The sequence below is a fragment of the Manis pentadactyla genome, chromosome 8 (assembly GCF_030020395.1).
Source record: "Manis pentadactyla isolate mManPen7 chromosome 8, mManPen7.hap1, whole genome shotgun sequence".
Taxonomy (NCBI): domain Eukaryota; kingdom Metazoa; phylum Chordata; class Mammalia; order Pholidota; family Manidae; genus Manis; species Manis pentadactyla.
Window position 1 is genome coordinate 89,824,267 of NC_080026.1, and position 22,004 is coordinate 89,846,270.

General features: G+C 37.6%; 1 protein-coding gene across 6 annotated transcripts in view; it reads right to left on the reverse strand.

Annotated features, from left to right (window-relative positions):
* The window catches only part of HERC4 (HECT and RLD domain containing E3 ubiquitin protein ligase 4), a 134,761-nt gene extending 119,451 nt beyond the window's left edge, over positions 1-15,310 (reverse strand). For 3 of the 6 annotated variants that reach the window (XM_036923945.2, XM_036923942.2, XM_057505915.1), the window contains exons 1-3: positions 15,140-15,310; positions 13,879-13,909; positions 13,100-13,404 (exon numbers count right to left, since the gene is read on the reverse strand). In XM_036923945.2, the coding sequence (XP_036779840.1) occupies positions 13,100-13,325 (226 nt within the window). In that variant the 5' untranslated portion in view covers positions 13,326-13,404; positions 13,879-13,909; positions 15,140-15,310. Of the gene's footprint in view, positions 1-8,559; positions 8,692-13,099; positions 13,405-13,878; positions 13,910-14,242; positions 14,417-14,949; positions 15,076-15,139 lie in introns of those variants that run through there. The other 3 variants (XM_036923943.2, XM_036923944.2, XM_036923946.2) reach the window with 3 other exon arrangements.
* Between the last annotated feature and the right edge of the window lie 6,694 nt (positions 15,311-22,004).

A 22,004-nucleotide genomic window follows, 5' to 3' on the forward strand; every position in this document is an offset into this window, starting at 1 on the left:
TATTTTCTTATCTTCTGTATACTCCTGATGCTTCGGACATTTGTGCATGCTGGAGTGACTTACAGACCACAGAAAAGACCCCTCCCAGAGTAGCTAAGTCCTGAAGATAACAACTTGCCTACTAACAGGCTTTTCACATACAAACCAACCAATCTAGTTTATCCCACCAACTCTTTATCTAACTCTCACACACTAAGCCAGTATTTCCCACACCCTAAAGCATCCTAGAGCCAGGTACCCAGAAACTAAACTAATCCTATAGCCCAAAGCCTGGAGGAATTAACCAAAACAGCCAATCTAAACTATTTATTCTGCCCAGTCTTGCCATTCCCAGGAAGTCCCAACAAAGGCCATGACCTAAACTCTTCCCTGCTTCCCAACTACCCCGATGTCTTCCCCTGGGGCCTTCTGTGGCAAGTAGTGACCCTCTCTCTCTGGGACCTGTGAGTATAATAAACTTCTCCCAAGCCTCATTTTCGTTTCCTCTTATGGCTGCATTGACTTCATTCCATACCCAATATATACATCCTCATTTAAGTTTTAACAATTTAAAAATATTAGTTATTACACAGTTGATGGCCATCTACTCATTAAAATAAGAGTATAATTTTTTTCCATTCCTATGGCACATGATGAAAAACACTGGATGTTCATTCCACAAACCTCCAAGCTCCTTCTGTATGAACCTTGTATTATCACTACAGTGATGAAGATGTGTAAGATAAGATTTCTACCCTCCAAGAGCTAATGTGGTAGAGATTTTTTTATCCAAATAATTCCAAACAATAGGAAGACAGTAATGTAAATTACTAATTTACTAAATGCCAGGTAACTGTTCTTTGTACTGCACAAAAAAATGTGACTTGAGTTCTTACAAGGCTGACCAGGGAAGATAGAGGAAGTGGTACTTCAGCTGGGCTATATCCTAGAGGCAGAAATGGAAATACCTCTTAGATTAACCCCAAATTAACAAGAAGGATGGAATGGAGCAGGGAGATTAGAAAGCTATGGCCACAGTTTTTGCACAGACCACTAACGGTCTAATTAGAATAAAAACAAAGAATTTTAGATTGAGACAGGAGGAAACTAAGGACCCAAAAGGTTAAAGTAACTAGCTCAAGGTCACTATTTAGCCATTTGCAAAGGGAATAAAAAGACAGAATAGCAGAGTTACTGAGAAAAAGAGTCAAGATTTGGCAACTGGGTCAATGTTAGTACTACAGGCAAGGAAGCAGACCTCAAGGCAAATTAAATGAATTCAAGAAGCATTAATAAACAAGGAAGAGTTGTTTTTGCAGTTGCTTTGGAGAGATGGAGATAGCTAATTTAGGTATAATGGTTTCTATTGTTCCCTTTTTGTTCTCAACATTTTATTAGTTTTCTAATCTCAGACATACATATAATTTCTTGATTTTCTTGAATAAATTTTTCCTAGTTGACACAATAAAAATAGTTGTTAAAATAACTACAAACACAAAATAGGAGGAGAGAGGTGTAAAAGGATTTATTTTAAATTTATAAAGGTCAGCTTATCATTTTGGGAGGGATAGGGTTTAAAAATGTGAATAAGCAGAATTTATACAAGTATTTATGTTGCTCAAAATATCAGTACACAAACTTTATCTTGTTAGACTGAATGTTTGTGTCCCCCCAAAATTCATATGCTGAAATCCAAACCCCCCTGTGGCATTAGGGAGTTGGCCATTGATAGGCAATCAGGTTATGAGAGTAGAGACTAGAGCTCTTCCCAAAGAGCTCCCTCACCCCTTCTGCCATTGAGGACACAGTGAGAAGATGGCTATCCATGACCCAAGGAGTGAGTCCTCCCAGACACCAAATCTGCTAACTCTCTTATCCTGGTCTCCCTAGCCTCAAGAACCATGAGAAATATGTATTTGTTATTTAAGCCACCCAAATTATAACTGTTACAGCAGCCTGAATAGACTAATACATCTTCTATTATTCAACATTAAATAAACGGCTGAAAATAAATGATGAATCTAACATCCATCATTTCTGTGCTTCTCAGAAGATCAAAAAAAGACATCTTTAACTCTTATTTTTGTCATTATATCTCTAAAGTCTGATGGTAAAAGAATCAAATTCATTTTATATGTCCCCCCAATATAGCATTACCCTCTATAAATATCACAAACACATTTTTTTTAAATTTTGGACTAATTATTGAGTATGAGCTCCAACAAGGTGACTGAACACTAACAGTAAAGAAAGTACTTCATGCTTGACAGTCTGAAACAGTAAGAAGATCCTCATATATTGAACAAATGACTGAACTTCAAGTGTAAATTAAAAAGACATGTGTTGTCTGTATAAAGACAAATATGGAAACAGCCTATTACCTGCTCCAGTATAAGGTAAACCTAAAATTAAATTCCCACTCTAATATCAGTAACTTTTTTCTTTAAGCAAACATTTATTAAGCATTCACATGCTCGGCATTGTTCTTTGCATTTCATGTGCTACCTCACTTAATCTTTACAACTATCCTAAGAGTTTGGCACGACAATCCTAATTTTACAGACAAGAACACTTAGGCTCAGAAAGGCTAAGCAATGTGCCCAAGATAATACAGCTAAGATGTAGAGAGCCAGGATGTGCATCCAGCCATTCTATTTCCAGACCCTACCTTTTAAGAACATGTATATTTAATAGATAGTATACTTACATTGTTCAATAAAAAAGGTATGCAGTGAAAAATCTGACTACCATCCATATCCTCCACCAACCTAGTTCTCATCCCTTATCTGACCTCTATATCAAGAGAAACTGTTATTAGTTGTACATATCCTTACAGGGTTTTAAAAATTTACCTACAAGCAAATATAAATGTGTATTTTTCTTTTTTTTTACCCAAAAATGTGGCTTTCCATATGTTCTACACCTTGCTCTTTTTACTTAATGTACCTGAGAGATCTCCTTCATTCTTTTCACGACTTCAAATCATTACATTTTTACTGACTGAATGGATCATAATTTATTCTACCAGTTCCCAGTAGGAATACATTATTTTGCTTTGGTACAAATGTAGCTATCAGAACAAAAGCTATATTCTTGGACTTCTTGGAGAAAAAGGTATGTGTATTTGTAATTCTGACTTATGCTGGCAAAATACCCTCATGAGAGTTTACCGACTTATAATAACAACCTAGGAATGACTGTTTACTAACAGTCTCACCATACAGCGTACCATAGTCCACCCCGCCCCCACCCCCAGTATCAGCAGGGGATACTTTCCAAGAACCCCAGTAGATGCCTGAACTATGGATAGTTCCAAACTCCATGTACATGTACCATGTTTTTTTCTATGCATACACACCTATGATGTTTAATTTACAGAGGCACAGTAAGAAATAAATAGAATATATCAATGTACTGTAATAGAAGTTATATGAATGTGGTATCTCTTGAATTATCTTACTGTACTGTACCCATCTTGTGAAGTGAGATGATAAAATGCCTATGTGAAGATGAAGTGAGGTGAATGATATACATGTAAGCATTGTGATGTATTGTTGGGCTATACTGATCTGGTATGTCAAAAAGAGGTTCATCTGAAACTGTAGAAAGCAAAACCTTGGATGAAGGAAGACTACTGTATTATCAAACTTAAGGATTTTTGTTTACCTGATATGTGAAAAAATGGTACCTCAGTGTAATCTGCTGCATTTCTCTTAATATGAACAAGAATGAAGGGTATTCATTTGTTCAAAAGCCATCTATCCGTATCTCCTTTTCTGTGAACTGCCTGTTCATATACTTTGCCCATTTTGCTACCAATTTTCTCTTTAGCTTAATTCCTAGGAGTACTTTATAGCTGGGAAATGAGGATTCTGATTGTAATACCAGTCATAAATATTTTCCCATTTGTCTTCTAACTTTATTTACAGTGATTTCTACCCAACAAAACTTTTTCCTTTTGTGTAGTTTCTTTTCTATGCTGATTCACAATTCAGTCTTAAAGGCTTTCCTGACTCCAAAATAGTAATAAACAAATTTGGCCATGTATTCTTCAAGCACATTTACCACTACCACCTTTACATTTAAATATTTAACTCACTTGGAATGTACACTTAGTGAGGTATGTATACCTGGAGGTAAATAATCCAATTTTAACCCCTAGATGCTGCTCCTACATATTCCAAGATCATTTATTGAATAGTCTCCACTTGAATCTTTTCACCATTGATTTATGGTAATTTGGGTCTGGGCTTTATATGGTTTTATTGGTTTAATATGTTTATTTGTGAGGCAGTTTTAACTATTTAGGATTTTTAAATTGTGTTAGTATCTAGTTATGTATATTTCTGCTCTTACTGTTCAGTTTTACTGGCTATTTTGGTTTGTTTCCATATGAACTAAAGAATACATTTATCTAGTTCTTACCCGTGCCTCCTCTCCCCTCAAAAAAAACCACTTGGTATTTTTATTAGGAACACATTAAATTGACAGATTAATTTTAGAGAAAGCTGATAGGTTTATGTAAGTTGAGCATTCCCATTTGTTCAAGCTTTTTGTGTCTCTCAGAAAAGCTTTCAAGTGGTCTTCATATGGGTCTTGAACATTTCTTAGGTTATTCCTGTGTCAATGTCTTTTTCTTCCTATTATAAATGCTGTCTTCTCTTCCATTTTAACCTCTAATTGGTTCTTGTCTCCACTATGTTTTAATTTTTACTTTGGGCAAGTTATTTAACCTCTTGAAGTTGCATTTCTCTCACCTCTAAAAATGAGCTAATAGGTACTTTGAAGGGTGTCCTAAGACCTTCAGATAGGGTGTAAAGAATTTAGCACAGTGGTGGTTAGCATTATTCTCTCAAAGTATCAGCATTCTAGTATCGAAATGACATTTCTCATTAAATTTCTCTTCAATCAAGAGGGTTTTTTTCTCCCTTTATATTGTCTTACTAACTTGTAAGTGTTCCCAGTATAGAAATACACCTATGTCCAAGCAGAGGTAACATCAACCTGTCAGGCTTTTACCTAATTACCCTTCAGAAGGTTAAGTGTAGGTCCATATGGTTCATTTCAGTTAAGAGAGCCTAGTTCATTTCAGTTAAGAGAGCCTTAGAAAGCTAAGCTATAGATTTCTGAATCAGAAATCAGGAAGTATGTATGTACTGATTTGGAGTTCAACTACGGGAAGCAATCTAAGCTCTGCTTTACGCTCATCATGCCATACTACAAAAATTACAAACTTCTTCAAATAATTTAGAGCTAAACTTTCCTCCAGCTGTTTTCAGATGCTATTATGCTAGTTGGGGCCTCTTTTAGCCTCATACACCACTCCAAGAACATTATCTCAGAGGGCACATTTCCTGCCAGCTCTTGCCGACATTCCAGCACATACACATTTTATAGTTACAATTATTTCACTTATTAGAATCAAAAGCAATTTCTATACCATTGCATCCTGTAACTTCAAAAACTTCTTTCCAGTAAAACCTGGAAGGAAGTCACAAAGTCAGACATAATTAACTAACAGGTTTGTTTGTGTCAGTTAAACAAGAATAAGGAAATTTAAATTAGCAGGTTATCAGAAAGTACCTGTCAAGCAAATGTTTTAATTTCATCTACATATAAATTTTAAAGTTCATAAAACAGATTAGCTAGAGGAGGCAACAATTTAAGTTACCTTATATTTACAAAGGTGTTACAGGTACAAGTACAAAGTCAGGTACTTTAAACAGTTTCCCAAAAGTAAAAAATTAGGTATTGTTAATTACTTGATAGGTGGGAACCAGGCAGAAATTTACAATTGGAATGTTAGCCTACTTTGAACTGAAGATAAAATTGGAAATAAAATATTTCATCCCTTAACCCTGACCTTTCTCCCTACTTACTGACCTAACCAAATCTTTTCTCTCTCCTCCTAAAACAAAGCAGCTAACATTCCTCCTCTTCCTGGATTCCTATTTCTATTACTAGTGACTCAATCTAGGATGGTACCTTGCTCCTCCCTTTAACCCTTATCATTTACTTCCATCTGGTTACCAAAGCTTGTCTATTCTTTCTGCATCCCTAATCTTTCCTTGCTCCACCTGTTCCCTTCTTGTTTTAAAAGACTACCATTACTAGTTTCTTTACCTCCAAATTCTCTCCCCTCCTTATAAAAAAACCTGGTGGGAACATTTCTCTACTTGATAAATGGGATGTTGCCTGATTCATGAACTGCTTAATAAAACCAATTAGGTCTTCAACAACAACAACAAAAAAAAAACTGGTAATAACGCCCATTGCAAATTATCAGTGGATACCTATCCAAATTAAATTCAAGCTCCCTAATTCTATAATCAGACCTCAATTTCACCTTTCTAACCTTCCTTGTCCACTATTCTCAGACATTTCAGTTAACTGGACTACTCTTCCCTTAATACATCTGAAATTTGTCTATTGTCATTTTAGCTGCTTTACCTGTAAAGCACTCTTCTTCATTCCTTCCCCCTTGAAACACTCTTTTATCTTTCCAATTCACAGGCTATCTTCCCTTCAGAAACTCACCTACAATCCACTCTATCCAAAATGGTTATACTATTTATCCCACACAGCACTGTTTATGTGTCCTGTTAACCCTTAGCACATTTTACATGCACTCTTATTTATGTGTGCACTTGCTTTATTGTTCCTTCTAGATATCAGATATTACTACATACACTCAGAAGTTTGTTAGGTGAATACATCTTAAAAACTTTGATTTACAAATTATCTAATGAGCTTATCAACTTTGTAAAGTGAGCACAACTATGCTTAAATTTTTTAAATTCAGTTATTGTTCCTTCCAAATTTGCTAAAATTAAAGATGTTCTTTAAACAACATGCAAATAAAGACAAAATTGATGCATATGTTCATGGAAGCATTAGTAACAAATATCTGGAAATAAATCCAAAAAATAGGAGCCTACAAATAAATCTTGGCACATTTAAATGATAAAATTTTAAATTATTAGTATCTCTAAACAATATTTTAAATCCATTACTGAAAAAAAAAAGTTCAGATATAAGAACATACTTCCAGTCTGTAATCAGAAACATATATGCGTATACAAGTAGTGTCAAATGACAATAATATTTGCCTGTCATGATTCTGGTCGATTTTTATTTCCCTGTATTTCCCAAATTCTCTATAATGAATATGTAATATTTTTATAATAAAAAAAAAAAACTGTTATCTCACAGTAGTATGATACCCAGAAAGGAATAAAATGAGACTATACTTAGGTATTAATAAAGAAATAATTAGGATATTTTCAAATAATGTGAAAAACCCACTAGGGATTCTAGAATATTTTCTTTATGGCCAAGAAAAGCTAAATTAAAATCCTGCCATTTTAGAACTGAAGAAGAATAAGTCCAAGTAAATAAAATACGGTTTAAAGACTTTGCCACTAAAATTCAAGAACTCTCCCTTTAAACAAAGGTAACTCCAGTAATACAATTACACACAACACATATTTTTCATGCATGTAATGTAACTATCATAATTCATTAAGATATAAAAATTGCCTTTTTAATTCCATCAGCATGGGGAAAAAAAATCCATATAAAGTTAAAGGAAATAAACCATGGGTTCTTAAATAGTTTCTTTATTAATGCTTCCCACTTTTCTACTCATTAACACAATCCTAGCCCAGTGAAACCCTTGAAACAATGGCTGAATACATTTCTTTTATATATATCTTTGATATATATCTTTAAAACCATCTTAAAAATTGTGAGAGGTGAGCTTTGACAACAGTGATACATATCTGTATGACATACTGGGGACATGGAACCCTAATACTTAGGATATGATGAAAACTAGACCACCTAGGCTATCATCTGCAGTAAGAATCCTTAGGAACTACCCAAACTGTGAAACTGAAATCTACCATACTCCTGTTCTTTCAAGAAAAGTACACGACTTACTTCCAGTCAGATAAAGAAAAACTAACACGCCAAACACAAAATTGTTGGTTCTAAATCCTTTAAAGACTATTTGTTAGACTGCTCAGATTAGGCATCTACTGCTATTACTGTCTTCTCTGTGGGTTATGCACTTATAAAGCATTCATCAAAACCAAATCATCCTACAGATACATGGCACACTTGATGCAACATAACTAATCCAAGTTCCAATGTTAGCCACCAAATCAATCTTGCCTGGCAGTTACTACAGACCTTGGATATACAGCATAGCATTAGACAACAAAGGGATATCAAATATGATAAATAACAGAGAAAAGAGAAAAGACTGGGTGTTACCATAGTTTTTGTTCTTTTGTTTAAATATTCTTAATACCACACAAGGTTATAACAAAGTACCAAAGTGGTATCACAATGCAAGCATCTTGGTAAAATGATTTCTTTTAATAGGCCATCAAATAAAATGGCAAAAATATAAACTGTGCATTAGTATTTGATCTGCCTCAAATAGAAGATAGTACTGTAAATAATTGTAAACATAAGCACAATTTAGTGAATAAGATAGGAGACTGGTAGATTTAAATTTTCAGATTCAATTTACAGCTGTTCACCAGTCACCTGCTGTTTTGACAAGTTACTTACCAACTTGTGCTGCCATTTCTCCGTAAATTTATCCCCTAAGATGAGGATAATTCTTGCAACTGTGTCACAAGCATTTTGAAAGGAACCATGAGTTATTGTGTAATGCTCTTGAAATTCCTCAGATGTAGGGTCCTACACAAAGTAAAGTATTATTATACATCTCTCTAACAGTAGTCATCTGTTTGCAGTTTTTTTTTTCCTACCCTGACACCGTGATTCTTGGGCACTAACCTTTCTCAAAATAAAGAATCCAAAGCAAGCCTCCATTTCTGACCCAAGTAATTACTTTTTTCAAGTCTTTATATCATCCACATCTTTCTCTTCCTTAGAAGATGTCATGAAAATTAGATGAGTTATAAAACATAATAAGCTTCTTTGGTATTTTATGCTTTGGGGTTCAACAAAATGTGGATAATTTGTTACTTTTAATCTGCTCTTTAAGTGATTAATCTTATTTCCCATAATTATTCATTTATTTTCCTGTGTTTTAAATTTTCAACTCTATTTTAAGGGGTTCATATATAGATTTGTGTTTTATGAACAGAGAGAACAGGTCAGAGAATGAAAAAGCAAGAAAGGCAAACAAGTAATTACTGTTATATGACCAAATGTTTTTATTGGAATGACCCAAGAGTAGAAATTTCCATTTTGGGATGCACGAAACAGAATCAATGCTCAAAATTTTTGTATCTTCTATAGAAGAGTTGAGCACAAGCCACAATGAATTTTATCACACCATTCAAAATAGTGGTATCACATTATTACTGGCTTTGCTGAATCAAGTTCATCTTTAGTTTAAGAACAAATATATCTGAATTTTAGTTTATGTTAGTACAACATTACATCCTGAAAATAAAACTCTTCAACCTTATAAAGTTTCTAAAAAAAGGCTTCTTTTTGAATTTATGCATGAGGAAAATAATAAAATATGGTATCTTCATTGTATAGCCCTGTTACAGTAATTTTTAAGGTTTTGTTTTTCTAACCCTCAGAATTACATTAAAATACTAATGGAAACTAGTTTCCCCCTTGGTGAATAAATTATTATTCTACCTTCTAAATATGTCAGGGTAGACACTGTAGGATACAGGTAAAGTCAGAAGATTTAGGGTGGCTGCTCAACATTTGTTAGACATGTGATTGTTAGTCTCTTAATTTCTTAACTTCAGTCTTTCCTCATCTATAAAATGGGGACCATAATACCTGCTGTAGCTACCACAGAAGACTGTTGTGAGGATTAAATGAGGTAATCTAGTTGAAACTATAAAAAGCTATCAAAACAGTCATTTTTAACATAACTGTATTATATTATTTACAAACTATGATCATAAAATAGTTTAGCACTGTTTCTAACATGAAACAAATGGAAATAGATACACAAAATATATTTAGGACCATGATCACCAAATTACATCTATGATTAGATATACAGTGAATACATGATCTTGTTACTCAAAGTACACTTCCTATATGTTCCCTGAAAATCTTCAGAAGTTAATTTCTAAGTATAAAAATAAAACTAACAATTCATTTATGGACTGGCCTAGCATACTGAAGATTCAACATATTTACCTGTTAGCTATGAATTAAGAAATTGAGAGCCACTAACTAAAAAAAAAAAGTTAAAAAAAGTTCTTATGAAGGAAAAATACATACATGAAAGTGAAACAGATGTTCACTTCTCTGGAAATAATTCAAAGAGCTAGTAGTGACAGCAAGGGGTATACATATAAAAGAGATAGTAGATGAACATGGACATATCTGCACTCTTGGTATAACAAAGGAAAAATCAGTGAAACTGTCCTATGGGGTTCCTAAATGTCCCACGGGGTTCCTAAAATGTCCAAAATGGAAATCTCTCCCAGAAGACTATAGGTCAAATCTATCTAACTACACTGTAAGGCTGAGTCTTCCAATAAGTTATCGTGACTCTCAAGAATAGCTTGTCCTTAATGAATGAAGCCACCTCTTTCTCTTTCACTCATTATTATTGAATATTTAGTACGCTTATAAAACCAATCTCTGTAAGAAAACAGTTCTTAGCTCACTTTCTGCCTGCTTTCTTTTTGAAACAAGTTTAAAGCTCTGAAGTGAATTATGTTTACTATATGTCCTAGAAATTCAACCAGACTCACTCAATTACTAGAAGACTTAAAACCAAGTAAAAACAACCACTTATTCATTTAATTCAGTCCTCAAACCCACAAATTTAAGAAAGGGTTGGGGAAGAAATACATTTATTATCATTAAAGAATTATTCCAAAGGGAAATAATTTGCTAAAAACATTAAAAATGTTCACCTGAGCACCTTAAATCAAACCTGAGGTTAAAATATGAAATCCCTATCAGAGCAACCACCTCCTTTCAAAGTTTAACTTTCCCCTACACCTTTATAATCTACCTACACTTCAATATATCATTGAACCTGACTTCTCATAGCTTTTCTCAAGATCAGAATCCCCTCCAATAAAACTAAGCTATTCAGCTCCAGATTTTTTTTCTGGTTATTTATGTGATCAATGATTGAATCAAATTGAAGACTTAAATTTCTCCTAGAAATCTTTAATTCTATCCCACAATGACATTTCCCATCAATTAAATTTTCTACTCTCAAGGTACATATCACGTAACAGCAATTCAATTCTCTCGTTATTTTCATTTATGTTTATCTGAACTCTCAGCCCAGGCTCTAAATTTTTCAGGCAAACTTCATGCCTTTCATTTTCTATTCCATAAACTATGATGTACCCTGGACAATGAGACAATCCTAAACCCACCCTCCCAACTTTATATTACCAAATAATGCTCCCAGGATGGATCAACACAGTGATATAAATGTCATAATGCAATCATCACAATGTAAATATGACCAGGAAGAAGCCTCTTCTGGCCAGTTAAGTTTCTCAGAATCTCACCTACAGAGTTAAAAGCTGTTCCGGGCACTATAATCAGTATAGTATCAATGCACAGTGCCTACCCTTGTCCTGGACACAGAACAGATGCTTAATAACACAAAAATGTTAAATCTTAGTAAATGTCAGTAACTATATTGGCAATTTCCATGTGCTGGCTTTGTACTTCCTATATGCCCTGTAGCCTCTCAGAAATTACTAGAATAAAGAGATATGTTCAGTTACTTCTGTGGGGCATGTTAAGTATAAGAATAGCAACAGCCCCAATACCATTAAAATATCAATTTGAGGCAGCATTCCAACATAAGCAAAAAAAAATAAAAGATCCATCTGCTTCTGAAGCAGTGAAAAGAAATACGTATCAGTATATTATCATTCATGTACACACATGACAATCTCAATGTTTAAGATTATGAAAATCTAAAATTCCATAAAATATTCTCAGTATGGGAGCACAAGAAAGCTGTAATTTACCTGGAGTTCTGCAGTAATCACACCTACTGTATTAACCATCACTATCATTCATCCAAAAAAATTAAATTATGAATTAAGGCAGGAGAAGAGATTAAGACGCTAACAACAAAGAAAGGATGAAAACTGCACAGTATTTACAAGTTAGAAAAGTAAAGTTTGGCATGGTGGTGAGATGGCATATATTAAAGATGAATAACATGCTTTAATACCTTAATATTTTACACCTACATTAGCCACTCAAAAGTAGACTAATAATAAAACCACTTAAATAATGAAGTGGTAAAGAAAATAACTGCCACAGAAAATACTTACATGCCATTGTTAAAAGAAAAAACTGTAAAGCAATACAGCTGCAGTCTTATCTGAATTTACCACCTTAAGAAAAATTAACTTCTAGTTACAATAACTGAAAGCAAAATTCATATAACAACGATATTACTAAGTGTAGTAATATTTGATTTTGAAATACGTGCATCCAGGAAAACAGAACATGAAATGTGACCAAATTCCTCAAAATTCTCATGGCCCTAAAGATTATTTTAAATTTGGCTTGTATGGCTACTACAAAATCAAGACCTCTCATAAAGTAACAAAACTTTTAATAGCTAGTCCAACTACTTGAAAGGAGGAGACTGAGGAATAAAAAATTTTTCAAACTAAGCCAAATAAAATTATATATTTGAAATACTACAATAGGGAGAAAAACAAAAAATTAGGATAATTTTAGACAAGTGAAAGTAAAAAGCTTTCATTTTAATTTTTTTCCCCCAATATATGGAAAACAACACAGCAAATTATGCATTTAAAATCTGCCCAGTTGACTGAACAGTTCTTAATAAAGAGGACCTACATATATCGATATACTCTGTACCAAATAAGATCTGTACACTGCAGGCTAGTTTTCTCTATTGTTTTACATTACCATAATTATGCTTTGAAATCAAAGTTTCTTACCATAAAGGTTTATAATAGTACTAATTTTTTAAAAATCAAAATAATTAAAGTACTTAGAAGCATGCAAATGTAAAGGATATATTTAACTCCTAGTTTGCTTTTAAAGCTTGATAAAAATATGAGCTTAGGAAATTATCTGACATTTCAAACTTAAATCATATAATTATTAGAAATAGCAAACAAAAACTATTTCAACTTACCTGGTTTCTTTCTGGATTTTTCATGACCTAGCTGTCCTAGATCATTACATCCACATGTGTACACAGTTCCATCATCCAGAACAAATACAGTATGTCTGAGTCCACACCCTACATCTCGGACTTTTTTATTTATAAAAAAGTCACTTTTTCTGGGTTCTAGCACAACTTCTTCATCAATTCCACCCAAACCTAGCTGTCCAAAAGATGCATTTCCCCAACACAACATGTTTGTAATTCTTTTGGTCTTCCAGTTTCAATAAAAAACTCCCTTCTTAAACACAGGAAAGTAGGAGGTATCCCTATAGCTGAGGAAACAGAAACAGAATTAGTATGACTTAAAAGTAAACATGATGTATAATTGCTCTTTCAAGCACTAGGCTACAATAATTACCAAAACATAAACATGAAATCTATTTTATAATATGCTACATAAGTATCATTTGGTTTCAAAAACCAATCAATTGTATTTTTTAAAATGTATCAAGTAAAAACGTTTAGGGAAAAATAGATCATTCCCCATTAATCTTTACAAGATTTAAAGCAGGTGAATTAGTTGACTTTGTTATCTTATGATAGAATAATCTAATGGGAATATTAAGTAACTTGATGAAATTTTTTTTTTTGCTTTTTGTTATAATTTCAATAAGAACAAGAAATAAAACCTCTCCACTGCCCAAAAAACAAGTATATACCTCAGAGAAAAATTTAGCCAACTACAGAAAAATAAAACCTTTCAATCTCCCTCAAGTTATAGCATAATTAAACCTTCTAATACCTACCTCCAAATCAACAGAAAACTGAAGTTCTTATCTGCAATAGAAATAAAACCAGTAATAGAAACTTTAAATTTCCCACAATTTAAATGACTCTTCTGTTTATTCACATTACTAGGCCCAAGAGAAAATGATTCTGTTAAAACTTTAAGACAATCACCTCCAAAGACCATATTTTACAAGTCAAAACAGTTAACACTCCAACCCCACTACTAAATTTCAAAACGAAATCAATGTAATCATTATAATACAAAAGAAAATAAGCGGTTTAAATACATTAAGATTCTCCCAACACTCAACATTTTCTATTACAAGTGATAACCATGACAAAAAATTATTTCCCCTGGACAATCTATATCTATCTACATACCTCTGAGACTACTTGAAGATGGGGGAGAGAAAAACTGCAAATAACCCCAGCTCTAGCGACTTTTCCAGAACAGGAATGAGGGCAGGTACATTGACAGTTTGGTGGTGAAATTTGGAGAATTTTCCGGTACTTACTGGTGGTAAAGACACATAACAGAATCGAGTTCATCTAAACCTAGAGATTTTTAAACCCGTCGTTGTTACTAAATAACACGTTATAGGAAGTCTGCCTTATTTCCGTGGCAGTCACCCACATTCCTTACACAGAACCTTAGAAGTTTCAAACCCCAACTTTCCGAGGTTCGAGCTAGCCGAAGCTGTCCCATTCCATGTCCCACCCGTCATGAGAAGTTTGGTTTCATTCTTTTGGGGGCATCAGAACTCGATAGTTCGCTAAAGTTCTGCACTGTCTTCTCATGTTTTGTTTTGTTTTTTAATAAAAGGGGACAGAAAAGTACACCTGATTTCAGAGCACGAAGTTTAATCATACTTTTCTTTAAAAAGTCAGAAGGGGTCTAAGAAAGGCTTCCTCTCGCCAGCAACAGGTAGGGGAACGGGCAGCAGTTTACTCTGAACCTGCGCTCAGATCAGCTTGGGGGCCCGGGGTAAAAACAGCGTCCGCACACACCCAACCCCGGGCAGACCAGTTACGGCAGCCGCCAGTTCGCAGCATCCGCAGGAGCCAGCGGACGAGGCTCCGCAGCTCACCGGAGGGAGGCCCTTTCCCAGAGAGGTGCGACATTCCCGACCCCGGCCGGGGACTCTGACGCGTCCGTGTCCCCCGCCCCGAGGAAGCGCTGAGAAAGCACCCTGCGCCCGGCCGGCCTGGATCCGCCCAGCTCAGCCTACCCCTCCCTAATGCCGTCACTCGCCCGAACCCAGGGGAGCAACGACTCACCCGGCACTGCAGGGCAGGGGAAGCGCAGGGCGACAGGAGGTGGCGCCTCCCCAGAGAAAGAGGTAACACGGCAGCGGAGGCAGGTCTCCAGCTCCTGGACCCCGTCCTCCTTGAGCCACTGGCGACGAACACCAGGTCTCCTCCGGCGTCGATGCCGCTGCTCCGCTGCTGCCCTTCCCGGCTCCAGTGAAACTTTACCGGGCTCCTCAGAGATAAACAGCCGCTACCGCCGTCCAGTCCAGAAACAGCCGTCAGCGACCCGGATGCAGCGGGAGGGGAAGGATGGGAGGGGAGCTGGGCAGAGAGCGTGATGGGTAGGGAGAGTTGGGGGAGACCCGGGAGGAGAAGGGAGAGGAAGAGGCGGCTGCGCGGGGGAGGAGGAGGGGAAGGCCGGAAGTGAACCGCGGAGTAGGCGCGCGAGCCCGCCCACTTCCCGGACCGCGCGCCTGCGCCGGAATCCTCCCAGGGTATACCGACCCGGACGCCTGCGCAGTGTGCTGCTTTGCGGCCCTCTAAGAGAAATGCCAAACACAGAAATTGGAGTTTGTGAAACGGACGGGGGTTCTCTCAATGTGTCTGCAACAACGCTTTCAGCGTGCGCAGGGACCTTTTACTGAAGAAAATCTCTTCGTTTTTTGGTTTGGTTGTCTTTTGTTCATAGACCCCAGGTATATCATTTACCCTACCTTTTTCCAAGGAGAATTTGAGGTAGTAAATGAAATATCTCAAATAAGCGTATAGAGGCGGTTGAAGACTTTTATTTTATCCCTTGCCCTCAAACGGAGCTAATTTGAGGATCCCAGGTATACTCATAGCAAAGGCTGAATATACTGGCATTAAATGTCAGCACCACCAGTTCAGGCTGCTGATAGTGATAGAGTGATGGCTGCCATCCCTTATCTGCACTCTCCCTGGAAGATAAACAAATTTCAGGGCCTCCTTTGTTAAGAGAAAAGTAACAGGTTTGGCTAGGAGCTCTGCTTCATAAAAAGAAGTCCAGATTTCCTAAACCAGTGTTCTTACGGTAATCTCTAAAAAGGAGGAAAATTTGAAACAAGGCATACTTGAAATTTTGTTAGACTTTCCTAGAAGCTGTGACTTCGGAATGACTGTTGAGAACCTAGAGTTAAATCCACAATAAGCCGTATTTATTTATCTCATTGAAAAGATGTATTTCACATTACAAAGTGTCTGTGCTTGAATATTTATATGTATCACTTTTTTAGGGTAGCCATAACAGAACACCGCAAATTGGGTGGCTTAAAATAACAGAAATGTATTGTCTCACAGTTAGGGAGGCCAGAAGTCTGAAATCACGGTGGCTGCGGGATTGGCTTCTCCTCTGGGGCTCAGAGAATCTTTTCCTTACTTCTCTCCTAGCTTCTAGTGGTAGCTGACAATCTGTGGCATTCCTTGGCCTGTAGATGCATCACTCTATCTTCTGCCGCCATCTGCACATGGTGTTCTCCCTTGCATGTTTGTGTCCAGATTTACCTCTTCCAAGGACATCAGTTATTGGATTAACCAGCCCACCCCGCCCCCCATTCCATTATGACATTTTTTTTAAGATGAACATATCTGCAAAGACTTTATTTCCAAATGAGATCACATTCTCGGGTACTGAAGGTTATGATTTCAACATTATATCTTTGGAGGACCCAATTCAACCCACAACAGTATATTACAGAAATAAGTGTAAAAATGAGAAGCTACCTAAGAAAAGAATGCATAATTTCAATATTGGGAGTGGTAGGAATACCCACACTTACTCTCATTTCAACAGTTTCATTGCCCTTGTCGGACTTGTGTTGTCGTTCACTCTTAAGGACTTCATGCCTCAGAATATATCATTAAAGAGAAAATTACAGGACGTGGGATCTTTAAGATAATGTACTTGATGCTGCAGCAAATAAAATTTGAGTGGCTTAACGTAATAAAGGTTTGTTTTTTACCTTAACAATCCAAGTTGATGTTCCTAATGAGTGAAAACTGACTGCTAGGAACCTGGGAAGATGCAGGGATAGGGAGCTTTTCAAAAACCTTGTTCAGGAGGTGCCACATATCACTTCTGCACATACAACGTTATCAGGAACTATACACCTAGATGAAGGGAGACTGGGAAGCATAATCCCTGTCTGATTTCCCGGGTACCACTTTAAACTATAGAAGAAATCATGAATTAGTGGACAGCTATCTCTCACATGGATGCAACTCCCTGGAATATTTTTAAAAATAGGTCTTGCTTATAGAAAGTGGAATGGACATTTCTAGGCATTTCTTTTAACCTCATAGATCTATGAAACTGTGGTACAAAATCTTAGAAAATTGCCTGTAATTATCTTAAACATGAGGCAAGTATAGGATAAAAGAGTTATTAGGATAATGTACATGTGTTGTGTAAAAGCAGCAAGAGGTAATTGATGAGGAGTATGGGGGCGCTCTGGTGCTGATTTGTCTGGTTTCAGAGCCTGAGCCTACAAGCCATCTCAGACTTTTGTCCTTCTGTCCTCCCAAAGACATTTATAAACACTTCTCAGTCACAATTTCTGTAAGTGGGGGATATTAATAATCCTTATCTCACCAGTTGTTGTGAGGATTTAATAAGCTAACATATATATATACCTTGTACATGCAAGTATTTTGTAAATGTTAGCTTTTATTATTACTAATAGTATCATTCATGAACTATAAGCAGTAAAAGAACATTTGGGAAAGCATTCCATACCACCAATAAGTATATTATTTTAATTTAGAAGAAGAGTAAAATATTTTACATATTGTGTTATTTTCATTTAAAAAATAATGCTCAGACTGTTGAGAGACCACTAATACAGGTATTCACTCCATCCCACTCTTCCCCTCGCTCCCTTCCATCCAGCCTTACTGCTTGTGCTGAACCTCACTCCCCTCACTTTTTTCAAGTCTGTACTCATCTCACCTTTCAAAAAAACTGCCCCCTCACTCTCTATAATCTTACCCTGCTTTATTTTCTTTCATATCCATTATCACTTCTGGGTGTTTTATTTTATAACACATAAATGCATTAAATTATATTTATTATATTATGTATGTCATATATAGATAAATTAAAGTAGATCATTATGTACAATCTATAAACATGTACAGATAGATACATAACTACTTGTCTATTCACTAGAAAGAAAAGTCTACCAAGGCAGAGGTTTTGTCTCTTTTGCTCAGTGCTCTATTACTCAGTATCTTGAACAGTTCCTGCCCTAGAGCATGTGCTCAAAAATTGTTTGTGGAATTTATTAATTAATGGTCCTCGTAGCATTATAAATCATCACAACCTTTTTATAAATAAATCTGGCAATAATGTTTCAAGAGCCAGAAATTTCACTCAACAATAGTTCATAATAATAACAATATTTATTGTGAGACATTGCACTAAGCTACTTACCTATGTCATATCACTTTTGGAGCTCTGTCCTAAGGAAAAGGGATATACAAGATGCACTCAACAAATCTTTATTGAGCACCTATTATGCACTACTCTCCCAATTCTGGTAGGAACGATAGATAAAAACAAAGAAGCAGGCAAATAAAAATATAAACAAATATTTGTAATGTAATGTTATTTCTAATAGCAAAAATTAAGAAGAATGTCAGTTCCAAAAATGGGGAGATGAGATTATGGAAAAGTTAATCCTTTTACTGTTAACTTTGAAAGGACAAGATGGTACTATAGAAAAGAACTGATCACCAATTGCCACCAAGTCATAGATTCCACGTTGAGTGGACAAACCGAAAACCCTCCGCCTGCTTTTCCAAGTTTAGAGCTTTCAATCAACCAGTTGCACAGCCACATTTGCCCCATTTCCTCAGGTGGCCTCTCCTTTTGGGGAGTTCTGATCTTTTCATCCCCTGTGTTATGGAAACCATGGCTGTCTCTTCTCCTTGGTCTTTGACCTAGAATTACAGCTTCAGCCTGAAATATATACAAGGCAGTATGGTACATGTCATTTAATCTACAACATAAAGAATAATAATCCTGGGTATTTATTATAGAATCCTTTCCAACTTTCATTCTCACTATTATACTAAACTCCTTTCCTCCTCTGAATTTACACCCTGGCTTTAATTTTTTTTTCAGTGTCCCAGTAATGTTCATATTATGAGTATCTGAAACATTTTTTATATTCTCTTTTGTAACTCTAAAATTTCTTGGTGTTTGCTTTCCATCTTCTAATTACAGTTCAACTGGCATTCTAACAGGTGTAAACCTGAAAAATCACATGTAATGTGGTCCTTGACCAGTGTGTGGGGATATGTTCATGCCTTTGAAATTACAGTGTGATTCCTCTAGTTACTACACTTGCTGAACAGTGGAAGTGCTCAAAATGCCCTGGTTTTTTGTTTTGTTTTGTTTTGTGGCAGTAGGGAAAACAAATTGTTTTTGAAAATGAAGACACAACTATATGATAAACTTTGTTTTAAATTAAATTATGTCACACAGCAATCATAACATGAGGATTCTGTAAGTTCTAATTAATAATGAGCATCACCAAAACAATACAGTATGAAGTGTAGGATCTCTACTTAAAAGAATCTTTTGTCTATGTGTTTTTCTTTTAAAGAAAACAAAAAAAAGTAGTAAAGAGGAGAAATCTCAACTATTAGAGCATAACAGTCAAACTTTTGGGTAGCAAATTGAACTTTCTGTTGCTACTGATTTTGAAGAGTCTTGCAGGATATTTGAAGATGGAAGGTGAAGGGCCCCCACCCATAAGATGGCGAACTTCCTGCTTCTCTTCCGGGTCCTCGGTTCCCGCCAGCACCACCTGAACCCCAATCACCTCTCGCCCCCCTAATCCCAGCACCTAGCCAAGAGCCACCAGCCCCATAGAAGTGACACCACAATCACCCCATGCCCCTTCCTATATAACCCAGCACCTTTCCCTAATAAAGTGGAATTCTCCGGTGAATTGCTGCTGTGTCATTCCCTTCCTTTCATTGGTGCCGAAACCCGGGAGACGGGACACCCCAACTGGGCCCCGTCTTCCCCCGACACCAGCAGCAGCTTGCCCTCGTTCTCTTTTTCCGGCGCTGGCTCCTCACACTCACCAGTCCTCTCTGGCCTTTGGGTAAGTTTTCCCCCAGAGTGGGCCGCTCTTCCCCAACGAGGAGGGAACTCTCCCCGCCTTAGGCCTTCACGGCTGCGGCGGACCCTCAGGCCCCTCCTCCAGCAGCCATAAACGAGGTGACTCCTTTGCAGATGAGAACGCTCCCTTCTCCCCCTCTCCTCCTTCCATTCCTTCCACCGAAAATTCCTTCCACCAAAAATTCCTAGTACTAGGTTCCTTGTGACTCCGGCACTCTGCCTTCTTAGAGAAGTCTGGATGACGACCCACACTTCCTAAGAAATTCTGACTCGTATACGAGTTTCTGCAGACCACCAAGGACCATCAGGGACGCCCTTTGTCTCCTTGCCGTCTGCTCCCAGTCTGAGGATCTCCGTTCATCTTCCCCTGTTTGTCTCCTTCTCTGTCCTTTAGCCATGGGAGCCTCCTCATCCCTCCCTGAAAGTTCACCTCTTGAATGCCTGCTCAAGTATCTAGCCACCCTCTTCCTGACACCTGATATAAAACCAAAACTTCTCCATAAATACTGCTCCCAAGATTGGCCGACATACCCCCTAGACAATAACAACCAATGGCCCACAGGGGGAACTCTTGATCCTAACATCACTCGCGATCTCTTTAACTTCTGCCAGGGACTGAAAAAATGGAAGGAGATACCCTATACCAAAGCTTTCCGCCTCCTCTTCCCGCCTCCCTCGCCGCCGCCGCCTCCTCCTCCCCCCGCCTCCCCCCAAGTTCTCCTAGCCTGCAAGCCGTCTCCCCCACAGAAGCCTCCCGTTCACTCCCTTCCCCCTCCTCTCCTACAACAGCCCCTCCCCCCCTCCACCACCTCACCCCCCCTGCAGATCAAGCCTGAGCCTTTCAGCCCCCCATAACTAAGTCCCAGGAGCCTCCTCCGTCTTAACCCCCATCACCTGTTTCTCCCCCACAGATTGAGCCAGAACCCTTCAGTTCCCCACCACCGTGGGTCTCTGCTCTTGAGATATCTTCATCTGCTGCTTAATAGCAGGTCTGAAAAAGGCAGCTCGTAAAGTAGTCAATTTTCAAAAGCTCCAAGACATAATTCAAAGGAGGGAGGAAGCTCCCTCCAAGTTCTTAGACAGACTCACTCAAGCCCTATTACAGTATACCAGCCTGGACCCAGAAATGCCTGGCGGAAGACATGTCCTTATGACATACTTCCTAGCTCAAAGCTACCCCGACATTAAAGCTAAACTCAAAAAGTTAGAACAGGGCCCCACTACCCCACAGACTGAGACCCTAACAGTGGCCTTTAAAGTCTTCCATAACCAGGAGGAGGAGAAAGAACGCTGTAAACAAAAGGCTGATCAGGCCAATTTCCAAATGTTGGCCCAGCTGATAAAACCACAACCTGGGCGCCCTTCTACAAACAAGCCCCCCACCAGGAGCTTGTTTCAAGTGTGGAAAAGAGGGACATTGGTCAAGGGCATACCCCTCCCCCAGATCTCCTACCACCCCATGCCCCAGATGCCACAAAAAGGGCCACTGGGGGTCTGATTGCCCAACCACCCGAAGGGGAGGTTGGACGAACAACCCCCATCCTAAGCCCGCCGTAGTGGGGCTGGCAGAAGATTGATGGGGCCAGGGGCTTCTTGCCCGACAATTTCCATCACCAAACAGGAGCCCAGGGTTACTTTAATAGTAGACGGTCGCCCCATCTCCTTCCTCCTAGATACAGGAGCCACCTTCTCAGTCTTGCGAGAATACTGGGGCCCTACCACGCCTGCCATTACTCCTATAGT